We start from the raw sequence: 21,430 nt of genomic DNA, 5'->3' as shown, positions 1-21,430 counted from the left end.
TCATTGTGTGTGATGAGTAACGGTGATCAGAGCTGAAACAAGTGATGCGGCATTAAGTGCCGGTTTGACGTCACAACATATAAAAAAGAAAGTTAAGCTCGAGGGGGGAGTGTGGAAATTTCATGCCAGCGTCTCCGCGCATTTCAAACAGATGTTTTGAAAAATTCTCTCGATCGTCATTAACAGCTTGAGGATATTATGATAATACACTAAATTTAGATACGCAATAAAACCATGAATTGCCACACTGTGAATCACTTCCGTGCAAAATCCCTTATCTTTGTTCTTCTTGCGGATACAATGTGTGTCTCAGTGGAAGTCTTCTGTACCTACGCACCTCCTAAACATGATGTCACACCGACTGGAAGCAGAAAGACGTTAACAGAGTCGACATAGAGCTTCTGCAAATATCACATGACATTTGTTGACATTGCGAGCCCAGTGCTCTACTTTCAACACACACACACACACACACACACACACACACACACACATGCACGCGCAGCCTTCTCTCACACACACCAGAGATGGTAACCATGACGATTTAGCTGCTTCAGCTTCATCATCACCCACACTCTCTCTCCATCTCTCTCTGTTTTTTTTTTTTGTTTTTTTTAATTCTGTTTCGTTCATTGTCGGGCAGCTTTCCCAAGTCTTTGTGGAGGAGAAACTAGGCTACCAAAAACATCTTTGTTTTTTTTTTTCCTTGTTTTTTTTTTTTTCCAAACATAAATGGGTCTTTTCTTGCCTCCTTTGTTTCTCTCTATCTTTCTCCCACAGTTCAGATCCTGTTACTCTGTAAGGTTTAAACCGTGTTTTGACGCATGACCCGGTACATCCTCCTCTCCCCTTCTTTTCTTGTCTCGTTGCATTTTCCTCTTTCCTTCAGTCTACCCCTCTCTGCCCTTATCTTGCTAACTACCTATCAGCCTCTCTACACATCCTCGTATTCTCTTTTTCTCCCTCTAAGCTGTGATTTCTTTTTCCCTTTTGCCCTCTGTCACTGAGAAACAGAAGGACGCTGGATCAGTGTGTGGAGAGACCTCGCAGCTCATCTAACAGTAGTTGGGGTATGAGTGTACGTCTGGATTAGGGTTTTCATCTGTGGGTTAGAGCATGTCTTACAGGCTGTCACAATGGGAGTGGAGAGCCGGTCAGGCGTATCGACATGGGGCTGCGCGGCCTGCTGTCTTCAGCTCTCAATCCTCCAGCCGGGGTGATTGGCAGTGGCAGGATAAAGCTGTGATTATCCCCCTTTTATCCCTGCCCTTTGTCACTGCTCCCGCTCATAAGCACAACTGCTGACACACTCATGTCTGTCTGTCTGCCTGTCTGTCTTTCTGACAGTCTCTTTTTCACACACACACACACACACACAAGTTGTTTGGATAGGCATTAAACCTACTTTGAGGAGTTTATAACTGGTTAAAAAAAAATAGTGGTGGAAACGAGGCTGAAGAGACTCCATGATGTCATGCTCTGCATCTCTCCCAGCCATGGGAAGAAGAAAACCGATCACCTCACAGATGATTGGTTGGGGGGGGGGGGGGTCTGAGAGTGAAACAGATCTTTCCTCAGCTCTATGATTCCTCCAAATCCTCTTCTGTCTGTCATATGTGACTCCATTATTCATGAAGGATTGTCCCGAGGCTTAACAGTATACCAACTTCTGCCCAATTTGCATACTGGCACTGGCACTGTATGTGTGTATGTGTGTGTGTGTGTGTGTGTGTTAGCGTGCATGTTTACTGATGATAACTGCAATCACATTGAAAATGTCAGAAGAAACGGATGATTAAACTGAACTCTTCCTCCTGTTTCATGATCTTAAAGACACGCACCTCATCAGCCTTACTTTGTGTCCATATGGGGGAGCGTGTGATTGTACGAAATGTGTGCGTTGGTGATTTCTTTTATGCTGCTTATCAAAGATGACAGCTCTGATTACGATAACAATGGAGGGAAAATAAAGTACAAAAAAAGGCGAGAACGGAGAACAGGAAAAGCCCAGATTTACTGAACAACATAATTTGCTAAACATTAGCATAACAAAAGAGCAGTGAGAGAGCATGATTGGAGCTGGAAGACTCACCTACAGCCTCCCCACCACTCCAATCATGTGTGTCTACCTCAAACACGTCCGTAAGTAAGACGCAGAGAGAAAAAAAAAAAAAAAAAAAACCCTTTCCACATTCAAGTGTTCTTGACAGAGAGTGGAAGAAAAGTGCCAGCGGCTACAGGTAGATTTGGCATTTCAATATTTTTTCCCCGAGGTCTAATCAGGAGGATTGGATTATGTGATATTGCTGCATGTTGTCACAGCTGGAGGGGTAGCTTAGTGGATTTTTTTTTTAAAGCAAAATCCACCAGGGCTCAGTCATGACGCACTCCTTACAGCTAATTTAGTATTGAAATGAGTAATTTTAATGAAATGGTACAATCAGCACAGGGTAAGAAGGTGGAGGTGTTGACTATTATTTCACACCAACAGAGTTAAATTTGAAGGGACAAGTGAAAACAAGAGGGTCCTTAAAGGATGGAGAAATCCATTATTTTTAATCTGCTGTGCTGAGTAAAAACCAAAGAAAAATCCAACAAATTGCAACCAATTATGCCAACATAAGATTGCATCTACTTGGTACTCTGCCGAGCTACCATCAGTCCCTCCATTGCTTATCACTGGACCCCTGTGCAGCCCACCAAGCTTCTGTTGCAGTCTATCATAAGTGTGCATAAATAGAATAATGGTGAATGGCATTATGACTGCATGGGTCAATAACTTGTGATTTTAATGGGCTACTGTTGGTGTAACTGTGTTACTAATACTTTTCTATACAGAGGGAAAAAACACAGCTATGCACTTAGTCTATTATTATCTTTCTGCTCTCTGTTCTACTGAAGTTGTTGTTGTCAGAGAAGCTTCTACCTCCGTCTCTTCTGCAGAGCATTTCTACCAGCACATCTGTTAACGTTTGGCCGGAAGCAGTTTAACTCTTGACACCAGAAAAATCTGAGATTTGCTGTTAATATCATTCATTTTAAAGCTGTTCTTTGAAGACGAATTCCACTGTTAAAATAAGGCTTTGATCACTTCCGGCAACTGATGAGACTTCATGCTGTCTTTGTTTGTAGTTATTTCTAGTAATAAAATGAACAACAAAATGAACATATTACACGACAAGGAACCAGTTTCAGTTCAGTGGAGGGCAAAGAGAATCACCTCCCTCAGCATCCTGCAAATATTCAGCCGGACTGTCCGTGTAGGTTCTCAGTCATCAAGGTCATGGTAAATTTGAAGCTTGATCCAAAAGCAACTGGACTGGTTGAAGATCTTGGAACCGGTCCAGTTGCCTTTGGCTCAAGCTTCAAATTCAAATGGAGTGTGCTGTACCCGCATTCATACTGTACACTGATGGCAGAGGTGATGCTGGCTGCAAAAGCCCCTAAGTCACTTTCACACCCGTGTCAAAATGTCTTTTTGTCACAGCAGAAATAAACATGTTCACAGCCTGGTTCAAAAAACAGTTTTGGTTTGGATACTGTATGTCTTTATCTGCTCAAACTCTATGGGGGATTACTTTTTAAATAACTTCTGTTTGGATTTTATGAAGGATAAGAGTTATCCATAATTAGGGGCGTGACTGATATAACGCAAGACAAGAGTCTTTCGGCCCTGCATCAGCGCCACCTCTTCTCCTGTTACTAGGTTGATCAATGTTAGGTTGAGACAGCATTTTAAATAAAACTGCCCTTCAGTATCCAATGGGGGACATTACTGAACTTGGATTGAACTCCCATCCTTCCGATTCAGAGACACAGTACTTTACCACTGAGCCACAGACACCACCTCCTCCTCTTTGATTCAACTATTGCCCCTTTTCTTCGCTCCACGCTCAGGTGTGAAAACACACTCAGTATTAAAATAAGGCTTTGATCACCTCCAGCATCTGTTTGTGAAGATAGGCCAGCGATGACAACACAATGCGTTTCATTGTGTATCAAGGGATTTCTGCTTGATAAACTCTGGCATGACTGGATGATATGGTCTGCCTCTCTGGTTTGCCTAATACCCCGTCTTTCTGTCACACGGAGCTACATAATGCATGAAAGCTCTTCTCGAGGTTTAACAGTAGCTGCCAAAAAAACATGCAATGACTCTCCTCCTCCCCACCACACTTTTTTTGTCTCCCTGGTGTTTCTGTTCACACGCCTCTGTTTTGTAATTTGTCTCTCTCCTCCTCACATTGCATTCTGAACTCTCGCTGTCTGTGCTCTCAAAGAGCGCCCTCGCTTTGCCTTCTCGTACCGTTTGAGAGGCTTATATTTAGCAGCATTAGCGAGGTTCTCTCCTGGGCAAAAGTATTTAGCATTACGCTTCTGACCCACATAAAAAAAAAAAAAGGTTGAGACATAAAACTCCACATTCAAAACTTCACTTGTTTGAGGTTTTGTATCCTATTTCTTCTCATATACCTGAACAATTAATACGCTAGTTGAGCTAAGTTAAACTGAACTTCACCCGTTCTGGAAGCTAGCTCGGAGTGATCATTAGCCTGAGTGCTAAAATGAATGGTGATGGTTTGGTGTGTGTGTTTTATGTATAGTTTGTGCACTAGTAGAGCTTTTTTTGTGTGTTTCTGCGATGATATATTAGCAACAGTTTTGGCAGAGTCACAGAGATTGCCTGTAGCCATTCTGGGTAGCTCTCAGATCCCGGCTCTAGTCAGACACACGCACACAAACACACATATCGACTCCCACCTGCACACGCAGAATCCGCTTTCTGTGGAAGTGTAGGAGAAGATGTGCGGCGTCATCCGCCCACACGCTCACCTTCACTGATGCACCGAAACTTGCAGCATATTTGCCGAGTACCACACAAGTGGCTCTACTTTGCTCACCCTCTCACGTCCCCTCTCTCTCTTTGTCTCTGCATGCCCGACACACACACACACACACACACACACACACACACACACGCAATCTCACTCACAGCGCTCTGCTCTTATTTTAAACGATCAACCACATCAGTTCTCAAATGGGGTTCAGCTCTGATGTGTATTGTTCAGATCTTACAGGTGCAGTTTGACGTGAAAGCCCTCAGAGATCCCTGCTGCTTTTCAACATTGTCAGTCAGACCTGTTTTTTTTGGGATCAGGCCCAGGAGACTTGAAGGATACTGTTTTAAACCAGAAAACTGAAATGTTCATCATCACGGCATCAGGAAGCTGCAGTGTGTGGAATCTGAATCATTTGACTTTCTTTTGCCTCAGATTTTCTTACTATACATAGTCAACAATATCTGCTCACATCTGACGCTATCATCGTAGCTGTCCAACCCAAAATGAGATGAGATGTGTATCAGAGATGTGGACCAGTACGCCAGTGCCCGACTTCTGTCATGAGATAAAATGTGGTCACATAATCCAAATGTAATCTCGATTATCTACCAGAGAAATGTGTCAACAAGGACGGGTAAACACATAAAAACAACTTGTATAAGACGTGCAAGAACAACATTTGATCATAACATCACTGAAAATACCAATTTTACACCAAAAGAAATAAAACAAATACGTATTTGATCAAATAAATCTAACCGAAGTCAATCTTAGAGTCAGAATGTGCTGCATTTAGCAACATTCAGATCAAACAAATGGGCTGAGTACTTTTCATTCGTCACTGTTTGACATTTCTTCCTTTAATTTAAACTAGCTAACAGGTTTCTTCACCTCCCTTTTGGTCACTGCTGAGCTTCTCAGCAAGGCACTGCCTCCTGTAGATCAGTGGATTAAACATGCTTTAATCGTGCTAATATGTGTTTGAAACTTTCACACATGAACAATAAATAACAAACCAAACTGCTCCTTAGTGCTAGCCTGACGACCAGGAGACATGCAACCTCATGTGTGATCATCTCCTGCAGATATTAACCTCCTGTGCTAAGGAATCATAACCATTTTCTTATATTGGGCAGGTTCAGGCGCAATTTAGTCCAGATTTAGTACCAAGATAGCTGCTATAAACAAAGAATTTAATCCTTAATTGCGTCAGAATTAAATGAACAGACATCAATTCATGTTGGATACAAATGGTAAGTGTTGGTTAAACAGTCATGTCATGCTGAATGTCTATTTAATATGTTAAATATTACATAGACATTCAGCATGTCTGTCTGGTAGTTTTACGACTTAAACCTTCCTAGCCGAGCTACTACAGCTACATAACAATAGTGTTATTTCTCTAGGTCTATCCAGTTATATCAAGAGGCCTTTTGATCTGTGCCTGTTGTTAACACTTCTTGGTACTTCTTGGTCAATTTTCCTTGGAAAAGTCAAATTGACAGAGTATCCAGAGCGGTTCACAAGGTGAACCGTGATGCAGACTGAGCAGAGGAAGAGAGACCTGCGCTCGAAGGAACGTGCGATAATGTTCCTGTACAGTTAAGTGGACAATCATTTAAATAAAAAAAACTGCACTGCAGACCCCAAATCGTCTGTCATTGTCCGATAGGGGAGATATACCTCTGAGAACAGATGCCAATTTCTAAGAAAATTCCATTGAAGCCAGAAGTTAGCTTTAAACAACTTCCAGCCAAGACTTCACCGTGCGGCGTCTACGTTGAAGACGTTACATCGTCTTTTACTGGTCTCAATCATCCCTTTTTTGTGAGTCTCAGTTAAACAGCAGATGATAAGTTACACATGTGCTTCACTTACTGTAGTCTCTGTTCAGCTGTATGAGCCTGATTAAAGAAGAACCGACTACCTTGTGATTAATTTGCAAATAACAGGTCTTAAAATCACCAAAACAACAACATCATGATGCAATACTTCTGAAATGTAAGGCTTAAAATATGTCTATGGCTTAGATTGGGTAAACAGAGTCGTCTGAGTGGCCCGTGTTTGAATCCTTAATGTTGTGTAATAGGCACCTCTGTATCCATAGTGGTTAGCACGATGAGCTGAATGGGCTCAGATCATTTTTGCCTGGGCGTCGGATCCAAGGAGTGCCAACCTCCAAAATCACAAAATGAAATTTCTTTGTGCTGTGTTGTCACAGGCTGCTGGTAGCTTTCTCTGCATTTCAATGACACATTTTTTGAGTATTTTATCATTTTAAAAAGTAATTAAAAGTGTAGCCTCTAATGTGATTAATCAAGATTCACATGGACCCCAGGAAGAAAAGCTGAGCTCTCGGGTAACAGCTAATGGGGATCCTAACAAATAAACAAAGAAACATTTTTGATTGATTGGCAGCACAACTTGTGTCACCTCACAACATGCGCAAAGCTGACCGAAAAGCTGAATGAAAATGTCTGCAGCTGATTTGTTAATTCCTCAGGTCATGAACGCTCACATTAAAGTAGCATGATGTAGATTTCTAACTCGTATTTATGACACTTTATGGTCAACAGCTCTCTTTTGAGAAACTTCTAGCCTATTGGCTCAAGCTCAAAACTCTACTACTGCAGTGTAATGTTATAATTTGTGGTAATTCTATAAGAAAGGGCAGCAACTTAAACCACACTTGCCTTGAGTGGTGTCAGGCAGAGAGTCTGAGTGGAGAGGACTACGCTGAAAGCCATCTCTGCAAAGATTTAACAGATCCACTTAAAGATGATGCAAATGGAGGCAAAAACATTTCCAGAGGCACTTCATGGATTTTATTCATCAGGAACATTACTCATCCTGTGAAAACGGTTGTATAATCACCTCTCTGACTCTTTGAGTTGCATCATGGGAAGTGTAGGATTTAGTATTATTTTGGACTTCAGCCACAGCAAGAATAGAAATCAGGCAGTCTTGGTGTTTTTAACTTCAGCAAGAAACTGCAGTTATCCCGAGTTGTTCTGTTGCCGCCTTTTTAAATGCAGAATTTCTGATAAGTTTGAAAAGTGTTGGAGCTGTCTCACACACTCACACACTCTACACACACGTGTGATATATGTAGCAACAGGAAACATCTGTGCTGTCAGTCGGAGGAACTCTTCCATTGATCTTTTTTCAGGCTAAAAGTCAAAATTGAGAAAAGTGAGGAGAATGTCTTCTAGTTTATCGGATCTGACCAGAGGCTCTTGGGATGGCGAGGTATCACGGAGCAAGTGAGAACACAGATGCTCTGACTCTTCGAAAAAAAAACGACGCGTCACGCTCCAGGCAAAATAAATCACACCACTCTGCTCCCACTCTGCACACTATCACAAACACTGCTGCCTGCAGCTTTCATCCAGTGCACTTCTTGTTGGGATGCAAACAAACAGTCACACTGAGAAACCAAAAGTGAAACTGCGCAGCAAGATCAAAAACTCAGAATTGGTTTCTCTAACACAATCGGTGATCCAAAAGTCACTACCAGAAGGAGAGACATTTCTCATAACAATCACCAAGAAACTATCCTGAAGTATAGTTTCATCCATAACGCTTACCTTTACAAGAGTCAAACAGGCCAAATTCTTTTAACATGAAAACTAAGAAATATGACAGGGAATGGCATTTGGGTGGTGTCATCCAAACAGGCACATATATCCAAGGGATGTCTGCATCTTCATGTGTGTTTGTGTTTATGCTTGGGGTTGCACGTGTGTAATCTGTGTCTTAGAGGCAGCCATGTAATAATCCCACTTAACTGTGTGACATCAAAGAGACAAGCTGTGGGGGACAAGTCAGACCATCCTGGAGACAGCTTTGATGAGGATGTGAAGCGGTTCCCTCGTTAATAGTTTCCTCGTGCGTTGACATTATGTCTAATTTAATTGAGTTCTGTATATCGAAGAGCGCTAACAAAAAATGACTACACCTCATGAAATATCATTTTGAATGATCGAGTGTGACTGAAATAAACGGTGAAAATGAAGCAGTAGATATTTTGACTTTTGATTGAATGAAATCTGTACATGTGCATGCTGCCAAATGTTATTGACCTACAAATTGCAATTCTGTTTGTGTGTTTAATTATTCAAAAGTTGCTCTAATTCACATTTTTATTCAAGTCTTGCAACGAAGACCGTCTGGTGAAAAAAAAATGAAACTCTTCCTCTTGTGCATAAATAAGCGTGGCCATTTAGACTGCAACGCTATATTTTGTTTCAGGGCTTTTGCAGTCTGAAAAAGAAGAGGAGAATCTGTGCACACTGTAGCCGTCGCTATGGAGGACAAATATAGTGCCCGTTGCCATGGTTATGACAGGGAACGCATCCACACAAACAGAGAAGCGAAACCACGAGGAAACACACCTACACAGCTCTCTCCCCCTTTCAAGCTACAACCAGCACGTGTGGATGAGGAGGAACTGGCTGTGTGTGTGTGTGTGTGTGTGTGTGTGTGTGTGTGTGTCACATGTTAGCTATTGCGTTTGTGTGTATGATTAGCACCTGTGGAGGACATTTTTTTTTCTTCTTCTTTATTTAACGCAGACTCACCGTCACAGTTGGGATGGCGGTGACGAGGGAGTAGACGAGGACGGGTGGCGCCTTGCTGTCGTCCTCAGGACCCGGGTACGGCTTGGAGTAGGCTTTGTCGAAGCAGAAGAAGCCCTGGACGTGCACGGGGAAGGTGTCCGTGTACTCAAAGTAGTACGCCAACAGAACAGTCCCTGCCATGATGACCAGCTGGAAATAAAACATATTGGTTCCAGCTTTAGGATTGGATCCGCAAGAGAGGGTAGGAGTTGAAAATAATAGAAGACAACCGGAAAGAAAATAATTCAAACGGATTTATAAAAAGAAGGAGAGATTTTTCCTTCTCAGAGCAAAATGATGGATGCTACCGTAATGTGTAAAATGAGTCAAGTGTGCGTGGAGAGATAGTGAGGGATGAGGATGAGAGTGAGAGGGAGGGAGGGAGAGAGGCAGAGGGAGACAAATAAGGAGAAAGTCAGATAGAGAGGAGGGAAAGAGATACAGAGAGAGATAGAGAGAGAGAGAGAGAGAGAGATCCCTTCAGCGATGTCAGCATGCACAGTGGGAAGGTAAAGATATAAATGGAGACCGATCAAAGAAAATAACGCTGTATAGAGGGCGAAAAGGAAGAACCAAACAAGACAGGAGGCAGAAGGGAGGGTGAGACACAGATGGGGGGGGGGAAAGAGAAGGAAAGAAGAGCGAGCGAGAGAGAGAGAAAACAACCACGGGGGAAGAGCAGAGGGTCGGACAAGACGACGAATATGTGTGTGACTCTCTGCATAACTTAACTTGTTTTTCTTTCATGCTGCAATTCAGCCATATTAATTCAAACCATGAAGCTCAAAAAAATAAAATGATCTTAAAAGTACAACAGGAATTTGATCAAATGTATTCGCAGTATAAAACAGATTGTGGGCGTGAGAGAGAATGAGAGGGCGAGGGGGTTATTTCGATAGAAAACAGATGAAAAATTACGACGACGCAAGAGTGATAATTATTCCGTTATTAACAGCACGCTAACTTTTTACTCCAGTTCTCTGCAGGAGAAGACATTAGCTGTTGCGCAGTAAGTGTAAGTATTTGTTGGTGCTGAAGCTAAAATGAAACAAAAGCAAAAAAAAAAAAAGAAGGATTGCGAGTTTAAAAATAGCACGCTGCTGATTAGTTTCATAATAATCTGCAGCCTAAATGTTGGTTTCATTAACTTCCATTGTATGTGAAGGACACATTTATCAGCAGCGAAACACGAGGAGCCTCTTCTGGCAGGCTGAGTTGGCTTCAGCTTTAGGGAAACAATACAGAAAATAACCAGTTTAATGGCTGGTTGCAATTTGTCCTTTTCGAAACATCAGGAGTGTTATTGAAACCTTACCAATGTTTATATTACCAGATGAAAAACATTCATTATGACCGAAGCCAAATGCAAAGATGGGTGGGAAAAAAAGAGGACATCATTTGGCAACAAACTGGTTCACGTCTGAAGAGCCATCAGCAGCATGCAGATTGAACCTTTTTGTTTTACAGCAGACATTTTGACTTGTGTCACACAGTGTAACTAATAACATCATTAATCAGTGCACAGCTCTGGAATGATTGCTGTACAGGAGACATCATTCATGTCATTAGTTTGAACATGTGCCTTTCACGCCACGAGAGGTCAAAATATCTGATGGGAAGACTGATCCGTGACGCTGATGACTCTGATTTGTTCCGAGAGGATTAGGAGGAAAAGAAACACACTGCTCTGATGGTAGCTTGGCAACCAGATTCATCCCACAAAAATTAGCAGCAAAAGCAAAAAAAAAAAACATTTCTAAGCCATAAGGTAACAGCGTTTTGGAAAGAAGGGGAGGAAAACAGCTAACATTACCAGTCAATAACAGTATATTAGGAATTATCTTACATTTTATTTTTCTCACCTGCAGAAAAGAAACTACGAGGGGCATGCAGCGTACATTGTATAAAACATGGACGTAGTCTCAGAGCATCACCCCTTGGATTCTGAAGAGGTGTTTTGAAGCTGAATGATGGCAGTCACCATATTGGAAAAGCTATCCAATATGGAGTTGGAGTTGAGGCAGGCCTGAAGCCTCCTGTCAAACTGATACACTGCAGCCACCTGTCGGTCAGATCGGCCACTCAACAAGTTGTGCTAATGTATGTGTAACTCTTAGCCTTGATAATATCAAAACAGATGACTTGTTTACCACCTGAAACAAATAAAGAAGTGCTGTAAATAAAGACATTCTGCTGTAAAAATACCCATTCTAATATACCGTAGGTGTTCAGTGGACTTTCTGGGCTTTTGAAGCCAGCCTCATGTGGACACGTGAGGAACTGCACTGTTTCTGCATTTGCTTCATTTTTTAACACAAAAGGCTTCTGCTTTGCATGCAGTGGAAATCTGCTACGTTTGTTTCTCGTCCTAGTTGTTATATCAGTATTTGAAGGAGTGGGTGGTAGGCTTAGCCACTGCATTAATAGATATTTAAAATCCCAACAGCATGAGATTTAGATGACCAAAAACTGCAAAGTCTATTTCGATACAAAAATAAAACATCACTTTGGATGTGATCATTTTTAGGGTTTACATAAATGAGTTAGTCCTGTAATTTGAGTCATTGGTGACTGGGTGAACAGAAGAAATTAACCATGGGTGAAATTAATATTTGACAAATCCAACAACCTCTAACCGTCCCTGTGGACTCCATTCTCTTTTTTTATTTCTTCTATGGTGTCACTTGAATGTATTATTTGATGTATAAAACAGAAGCTTAATGGGACTCTATGATGACATAGTTTGAGACTTAAGGCAGACGTTCAGCTAATCATGCAATCAACAGAGAACTAAGCAACCGAATCCCAGTAAGATATCTATTGTCAAATTGTAAATCTCTCTGAAGTTATCTGAACATTTTGAGGTCAACTTTTACATTGAAGTTGAACAACATGGATTCAACAGAGATTATCATTATTGTCTTTGTTACCTCACAGTGATAACAATGTCCAATGTCACTGTGCTACCATGAAACCCTCAACTGAGTGACGCATGTTCTCAAAATCTCAAATTATTTCACAAATTTTTAGTTTCTGAATGTGACTACAGCAAGATTTAATTTGTTTCATTTTAATAATGAAATCGTCAAAAGAGAAAGCCTGCACAAAGTCTGTAGTGTCTGGGATTTGAGTTAACATCATTTTAGCTGTGTAGCTGAGTTTTTGTCTTTTATCTGAAATTCAATATATCAATACTTAATGCAGAGACCTTCTTATGATTTACAGCACTTAAGCCAAAAGTGTTACAGCGGCAGATGGCTGAACAAGTGACGAACAACTGAGAGAACCTCCTCCAACATGTTTATCCTTTCAGCAAAGCGACAGAGAACCCACTCCATCTAATGCTACAGGGAGGGGAAGGGGAGACGTGTTACAAGTAGCACATTTCAGCTTTATTAAGCATTGAAGAGCCACAATGAACATGGGAGAGAGAGAGAGAGGATGACCTAATTCTAACTCCTTAGATTATACACGCTGCTCAACTGATGGATCTGCTAATGTGCACGCTCTCAAGTTAAAATATCTTACTATGATGAACTGGAAAATAACATAATTGATCTTTATGATCCAGTGGCGATATGCGATCATAGTCTATTTCTGTCTGTTTGTCTCATACAAGAGAGATGGTGCATTCAATGACAGCACACATGTCCTGAGGCCCTTAAAAACAGAGTCATGAGGGGCAAAGAAACCTGCACAAGAACATGCACACATATATGAAAACATGCTAGCAATCTGTGCAAACACCTCCAGTCTGTGGTTAAAATGTGGTGAACAAACATCAAGCCGCACCATGTTTGTTCACATCTACATGAGCTTTGTATGAGTGGGCGTGTGTGTGTGTGTGTGTGTGTGTGTGTGTGTGTGTGTGTGTGTGTGTGTGTGTGTGTTTGTGTGCTCCCATGTGCACAGTGTTTTTGAATGCGTCTGTAGGCATGTGGGTGAATTCCCATGTCTGAGGAGGAACTCTGACACCGGCAGCCAAACTGTGTTGCACATTTCTCTCCACGGTCCAGCTCTCTCTTCTCGCTGCGAGGCGTAAGGGAGGGAGGGAGGTGTAGTAAGGTGGGAGGAAGAGAGAGAGAGAGGGAGAGAGAGAGAGAGAGGGAGAGACAGAGAGAGAGAGACAGAGAGAGAGAGAGAGAGAGAGACAGACAGACAGACAGACAGACAGAGACTACAAAAACACTCATCAAACTTCATACAAATATTTGAAGACAGCAGTACAAGGCCTCCCTGGGAGATTATGCTTGTCATTCTGCACCTACATGAAAAATAAAACTGTCTGATTATTGACTGTTCAGTCAGACTGAGATTCTTCTGTACAAGCATGAGTGCTAAAAAAGTGTTTTAGAAGACTGGAGAAAGAGTTGAAAAATATTAAATCTGGGACAAGATTATCTCAGTAAAAAAATCAGTGTGACTAAAATACAAAACTCCCAGCAAATTGAGACATCGAACGCCCCATTAAGACTAAAAATTGCCCCAATTGAATCCAGGCTTCGAGCTGTTTAAACGACATTTCATCTACCTACCGGCGTACATGAACAAATAAGCAACTTCCTATTCGTTCTGCAGCCGCAGTTAGAATATTGTCTGAATATTAATAAAGGTCAAAGCAGCTCAAAAAGGATGGTTTCTAATGAGCAGAGGTACACATCCTGCACAAGTCACCTTGGAATATTTACTAAAATGAACACTGTCCTCAAAGCATCCTGTGCATGTACAGTATGAAACCACTGAGGAGGGTCAGCGCCGATCCAAAGCACTCTGTCATATGAGTCATCCAAATGCAGACTGCTTCCTCAGCATCGTCACATGGCAGCAAACTTTGAAGTGTTTGTCAGTCAGTTAAGGTACACACTCTGAATTGCACTGAAAAGCTTTTTTTCATGGCTGGGTGCATTTTAATCTCCTATTTACTTTCCCAAAAAGCCTCTGACCTTAAACCTTTTGGATCAAATAAATTACCTTTAAAGTCTCACCATGGGGTGTTTTTTTGGAAGTTATATGGAGCTGTATTTTTTTACTGTCTTCTGGGATAAACCATTAGCCTCCATCCGTCTGTGACCCTGTGTGACTTACAGCCTGACCCTTTCAAGCTCTTTTCCTGTTCCATCCCCACACCCCCAAAATAAAAAAAAGCTAAACCAATGAGTTTGTTTGGTGCATCTGTAGAAGAAGAATATCCCAAAACTATTTCTGCTACGTTTCCAAAAGTTTTATTTAAATCCAACTTGTGCTGCCCTTCTTGTACTTTTATTTTTCCAGCATTCCTGGGAGCATTAATAATTACCTCTGAGCTTAATGCTAACTGTCAACTCACAACACATGTTATCTCAGGACACTTAAAGAGTATGGTATTTTACCTGCTTTTTGTTGTTATTGAATATGACAAAAGAGCAGGTAAGAGACCTTACTCATTGCTACATTACAAAGACCCAACGTTAATCCATCATGACCACTTAGCAACATTCAGCAAAGTTACAGGGGCAAGAATAAACTTCCTTTAGGGTGCAGAAAACCCGACTCATGATGAACAGCCATCTGCTGAAACTTCACCAGGCTTGAACATGGGATAGAGGGAGATGCAGGAAGAAGAATAGGGACAGATTGAAGAGAAAAGCACCAACGGGGGAAAAAATTGTCTAGAACAATTGGCAAAACATAAAACCACAACCATAAAATAAATCTGCAATGACAACCAAATATAATAAATAACAAATAAATATATCTTTTATCTTTTTATTCCAACTAAAATGTGACGATTCTTGTTACTGTTTGGGTTTTAAAAAAGTGTGACGTTTGTAGAAAGACTCAACATGACAACTTCATAAAACGATTCATTAACATAGTAAGAATAGTAAACACATGATTAAGGTTTTGGAACAATAATGTTTGGTTGAAATAAATTGTTGATTAGTGTTTGGTGATTTTGTTGATCCTGTCCACCGACCCACCCACCCAAGACTGTGTGTCACTTTGTCACTAATGTCACCTCACCTGGGACAGGGCTTTGTGGCTTCTTCAATACAGAGAAAGTAGTCTAGTAAGAAAGAGTATTCCGATTAGATATTATAGCTCTAATTCAAACACTGAATCAAGAAGCTGATGTGACTGATGTTGCTGTTACTGTCCCACGGAAAAGAAACGACCTGTGCCCAGTTGAAGCTCGGGGAAAATATTGGCCTTCATCACTGCATCAACGCACACTAACTAATGTCTGCCTCCTCTTCTTTTACAAACCTCGCACTCTCTTCTTTTCATTTTGGATCCAATAGTTCACAGGTCAAACAATTTAAAGACAACGGCTTCTGTCCACACGCACGCACACACACACACACACACACACACACACACACACACACACACACACACTGTATGTTATCAAATCGTCAGAAGCGTATTTTTCATGAATGAAGAAAGGAAAGCTGCTGTGTATTTCTGAAGGCTCAACTTGCAATCGGGGATCAAAGGCTCACAGATCTCAACCTCCCACTCCTTCACAAACATCCCTGTTCACATTCAGATGTAGTGTGAAAAACAAGACTGACTAAAAGTACTACATTTTGGACACTCTGGCGCCGATATTTAAATGTACACAATTTGTAAATGGACAATGCCTGTAGTATGATTTCCCCCCCCCCTTTAAACAAGAGTTATCATATCACAGCACAGTTGGAAAGCGGTATGATTAATGATTCAGATCTGGTATTCTTGCAACTCATAAATTAAAAATCTTGGTGTTTTTTACCAACAGGGTTGACAAATGTGGGATCATATGTTATGCAAAGAAACCTGGTTTGATTTACTAAAGTCAGTCGGCATTCGTTTAGCCGTAGGATGAACCCAGAGTTTATAAAATAAAGAATATTCATTTTTCATGACGACCCCTTTTTGGCTTTCCCAGTCAACTTAAAAGACGTATCAGGCTGAGGAATTAGGGATTAATGCTCATACCTATTCACTTCAAAGGGAGTAAAAGTGTGGCATTGACGTGCCAGTACACAGAGGAGAATCTCCTGCAGGTAAAAAAAAAGTCCATTAACCACACATGAGGAAATAAAATGTGACACTTATAGTGTTCTTTGGGTAGGGCAAATAGATAGGGGCATCTTTAGTGTCTCCTGAGGGCAAATTGTGAGCTGGCACAAGCGGTTCACGTCTCCTCTTGGCGTATGCAGAGCGGCCAGATGGCGGAAAAGTCAACTGATAGTCAAACGTGTTTACAGGCGGTGAAGGTGTTTGTATGGAGGCTGGTGTGGAGACGAAAGCACCCTGCTGCGGGTAAATGAAAGTCACGCTGCCCGGGAGACATGCTGCTTTCTCAAATGTCTGATCTGTTTTTGAATGAGTGCAAACTGTTGCATGAATGAGTCTTACTAACCCATTCAATCAATCAATCAATCAATCAATCAATCCCTGCACATATCTTGTGAGCTTGCAATTTTGGCCAATCACTGCGGCTTTTCCACAAATTTGAGCAATTACACCATTTCCCACTCCGACTTTGACATGTACAGCCCAGAATTAGATTCTTTGATTATCAAAATATTGATCACCAGGTCTGCCTATAGTTACCTGTGTCATAAATATCTCTGAAGCGCTGCATGCTAGAGGCTTACTTTTTTGTAGTGTAGTATACAGCTTCACTGTTATATCGAGGCTCTGAACATTTCTCTCTCATGACCGTCACCTTATCCTGCTTCCAACTAGATACTGATTCCTCAATATTAAATGTAATACTCAATTTCTTCTTCATTTGTTTGCTGTTCTTACACCATGCGCCACCTAATAGTAAGAGATTATAAATGTATACATGCTAACAAAGTTTAGAGTATTTACTGCTTATGAATGGAGGACTTTAATGTTGCCAAACGTGAGAACACAAAGATATCTGACCATATTTTAGTTCATTGCATATCTGCTCTAAAGTGTGCTCATCGGACAAATAAGAAAACATTAATCTGGAGAAATAAACAGTTAAAGCATCTTTAACAGCATCACTTTTTTTAGTGGTGTCCAGAGGGTTTCAGAGATTTTAAAGTGTCCTGCTATAAATGCTGAGTACACGTGCATGAAACAGGCTGCAGCAGCCTCCTCATCCTTTTTGTGTGATTTGGTTTCCAGATTAGGTCACATTATTTATAAGTCGCAGGATAAGAGGCGGTGAATATTTAACAACTGTGGAGTTTTTGGTTTTTTTTAAATCAAAGAGGGTCGGGTTTTAGAGCACAAACACATATACATTACACACTAACACAAACTGCCAGAGTCCCGGAAACGACCCCTCATTAAAAAAAAAACACACACACACACACAAAGGCACATTGGGACACCATCTCTCCACTCACAGGCTCATCTGCATACATCACATGTAAATGACTGAGCAAAAAGCCAAAAAAAAAAAAAAAAAAACTCCTACAAGGGCGTCTCATCACATCAACACTGACAACGAGCAAATGAGTGGCCTTGACTGCCGCCTGGTGTCGCCAGATTGTATTACAACACAATGAGAAAGACGAACGCAAGATATATGAAGCGGCTGATAGAAAAAAAAAGAGTGGACAAGCCGGAGGAGGTAAAGCCTTAAAGAGAGGACTGGGAGAAGCAGCGGAGGAAGATAAACAGATGGATAAAACAGTAAATGAGACATTAGTATATCACAGGGCAGGGCTGAGTGTGCCGCTGGGAAATAAAACGGAGGAAGGCAGCAGGAAAAAAAAAAGAGAGAAAACAACAGGGGCGAGGGGGCGAGAGAGTAAATGAGGATATATGAGAAAGGTGAAGTGGAGAGAAAGGTAAAATACAAAAGAGGGAACAAGGGAGGGGAAGAGGATCAAAGCAGGCATTCATCTTTTCACACAGCATCATGCCCTCCCTCTTTTCCCCCTTCTCCCACCACTTTTGTTTCTCTGATTTTTAAATCACCATGCCCTGTTTATCTTAAACTCACCCCCCCCCCCTTCAATTATCTGTCACATAACATCTTCCCTCAATCATTTCCAAACCCATGCTCTTTCTGCCCCCCCCGCCCTCCACACACACCTTCATGCTGCATTTACTGCCACGTCTCTCAATCATCCACGCTGTCAAAAACTCTCTGTATCTGCTCGCTCTCATGCTCACTTTGTCTCTCTACATCGACAGTATCTGGCTCCCTGTATAACTCGCTCCATCCATCCCCACTTACGCTCAACTTCTCCCTCTCTTTGCAGCAACAGCAATCACATAATTCTACAAAATCCCCAGTCCTAAAGCAAGCAGGCGTGCCCCCGCATTTTACAAGAAGAATAGAAGCAGATGCATGCTCCCTGAAGAAAAAAAAACCAAAAAAAAAACCTGCAATGCAATTAATGGATCCAAAGCTCTATATTTTCCTGAAACAAACAAGAGATAACACTGATTCATGAAATTAAACCAGGAACAAAATAAGGATGCATCTTTTAAATATCTGTGTAATTTTTCCAGCGTAGGAAAGGGAATAATTTGACTAACAAGTTTGACTTTGATGCGATCTGTCCCGGAGCTGGAAAGGACGCCAATTTCATAAATTGTGAATATCTTGAATTTGGAACAAGATTCCTCTGGTGCAATTTATTTGGCTGACCTCGATGAGAGCAGCATGCAGCTGTAATCAGCCTGCATTTATGAATCCCATAATTGCATGTAGACCAGAAAGAAACCAAAAACTGGGGGACAAGTTTAAATCTCAAGCAAGCTCAAGTCTTACTCCAGCAGCAGGGGTCTTGTATTTCTATTTCTGAAGGGATAATTTGGCCTGCGAGCTGCTCTAGATATGCAGTTACTATATTCCATGCTCAGAGACGGTATGAGCCTATACAGTGATATACAGGGTCTGTCGGTTCTCCCCTCCCCCCTCAGGTAATAACAGGTGGGTAGCAGGCAGCTAACAAGTGTTTCAAACATCCACCCATAGTGCTGAGAAATCCCAGCACAGCAGACAGGCGGGCAGCTGCTATTCATGGAGTCTCAGAGATAATGAGGGGGAAACGAGCTGGGAGCGAATAATATGAGAATGAGCTGTTAGTGTGTCTTTGTGGCAGAGAGTGGGAGTGTGTGTGTGTGTGTGTGTGTGTGTGTGTGTGTGTGTGTGTGTGTGTGTGTGTGTGGGTTGAAGAGAAATTGGGCTCATGAAAAGAAAGTCTGTGAGCATTTTTTTTATCAAATGAGCAAGAAAATTAATGATGGAGAATGAAAAGAAAGAGGAAATGTGTTCAGGGAAGAGTTAAAAACTATTACATTGCTCACCCACTTTTTTTGGTTTCCTTCACCTGATTATTACACATGTTGATGGTGTATAAAATGCTATATATAAAATGCTATATATAAATATAAATTCAATACTTAGTTGTACAAGAGAAAATGGCATAAAGGGTCCACATCATTTAGAAGCTGAGCTGCTTCTACATCCAGACATCCAAAGTGAGTGTATTTCATGTTTGGATATTTGTGAAATAGTTCGTTTTGGGAGGTCTTGGCACAAACTTGTTTAGAAGTTAGTAAACACATCGAAAGGTGTCGCAGGGAGGTAGAAGATGTACCGAGGCGGTGTCAAACCCAGCAGGGAGTATGGGTGAACTATGAGCACATGCAGAGAGGAACAGTAGGTCTGATACATTCAGACTACTTTTCACTGTCAGAGCAACATGTGCTCGGCTGCCTTCACACATAAAGAGCAGTGAAAAATGGACGTGGATAGACAGTAACAGACACACTGTCTGCAAGCAAATCAAGATTTACTGAGGTTGCTGTTCTTGGAAAATCCGGAACTAAAAATCCTATGATCAGCAACCACTATCATGTAGTTATAGCTGATCTTCTAGAAGTAGGTTTTTATATTTAATTGATGTGGCTGAATAGATGACATTGAACGTGACTGTCTTTTTGGATTGTGATTTTACGGATAATGCTTTTTTAAATAATTTAAAAAGCTTTGTTACTGTATGCTGCGCAGTAAGGCACATCATTCAAGACAAACAATAAGGAACTTTTCAGACTTATTAACTAGTGATATGACATGTAGTAGAGCCGCAGGTGTGGTTACATTTGGAAGCAATATCAACTAAATCAGGGGAAATTTCACTTTTATAAGGAGTGCTTTAGAGTTTCAATGATAGAAAAACTGCATTTTGTGCTTTAAAGGAAGAATGTGCGCCTTTTTGATCCAGTAGATGTCGCCCTTTAGCACCGGCATTGAACCAAAACAAACTTCTGTTTGGCCACACCTCCACTATTTTGCTCTCCTCCAGCGGCACACCTCCAACCCCTCTCCAATCACATTCGCACGAAGGAGTTGTGAATTGGAACGCACCATACTAAAGCACAATTAAGCGCTAGCACAGGCTACTTTGGCATTGACTAGTGGCTCATTTGATCGGATCAGAAATGTTTTATTGTTCCCAAGTGGCAATATGGCCAGTAACAGAAGTGTGCACAAGCTAAACACATCATGGAAAAATCCACAAAGACATTAACAAATTCAATTGATGACATTATAATAGATAAGCAGTGAGATATGAGACACAAAGTCTAACAGTTCAAAATATATAATATATAAGTGTAATGGCAATAAGTTTGATTTGGCCCCCCCCCCCTATTGGCAGAAGTCTTAACTCAACATGAAGAGGGTGGTCAGTGTCGTCCGGTACGGCCCTGTTGTCTGAGTGACTCTAAATATGGCCAAGATCATTCAAGTCAATGAAAATGATCTTTTGGCATTATACTTTAACAATATTTACCAGAAATTTGTTCAAAACACTTCGGACGCCAAACCAACAGATCAACACAAAATGTTAAAATGGACTCAAGGAAAGATGAAAAATGTATTGTTCAAAAAGCGATCTGTCGCCCACTCAACTGTCTCATGAGGTTTGGATCACAGGTGTGGTGTGCAAACTTCTTTTTTTTTTCTTTTCACAATTTTTGCTGTCTTGCTGGAGCACTAAT

General features: G+C 41.2%; 2 protein-coding genes across 3 annotated transcripts in view; one reads left to right on the top strand and one right to left on the bottom strand.

The window, feature by feature from the left end:
- LOC132991770 (histidine-rich glycoprotein-like) overlaps positions 1–21,430 on the top strand; it is a 393,411-nt gene that overhangs the window by 361,371 nt on the left and 10,610 nt on the right. The window lies entirely within an intron of this gene.
- Positions 1–21,430, bottom strand: part of plppr2b (phospholipid phosphatase related 2b) — a 46,689-nt gene that overhangs the window by 20,439 nt on the left and 4,820 nt on the right. For both annotated transcript variants that reach the window (XM_061060282.1, XM_061060277.1), the window contains exon 2: positions 9,422–9,610. In XM_061060282.1, the coding sequence (XP_060916265.1) occupies positions 9,422–9,610 (189 nt within the window). The remainder of the gene's footprint in view (positions 1–9,421; positions 9,611–21,430) is intronic.

Source organism: Labrus mixtus, chromosome 2 (assembly GCF_963584025.1).
Source record: "Labrus mixtus chromosome 2, fLabMix1.1, whole genome shotgun sequence".
NCBI lineage: Eukaryota > Metazoa > Chordata > Actinopteri > Labriformes > Labridae > Labrus > Labrus mixtus.
The sequence above is the reverse complement of the archived record's forward strand: the minus strand, read 5'-3'. Positions and strand labels throughout refer to the sequence as shown.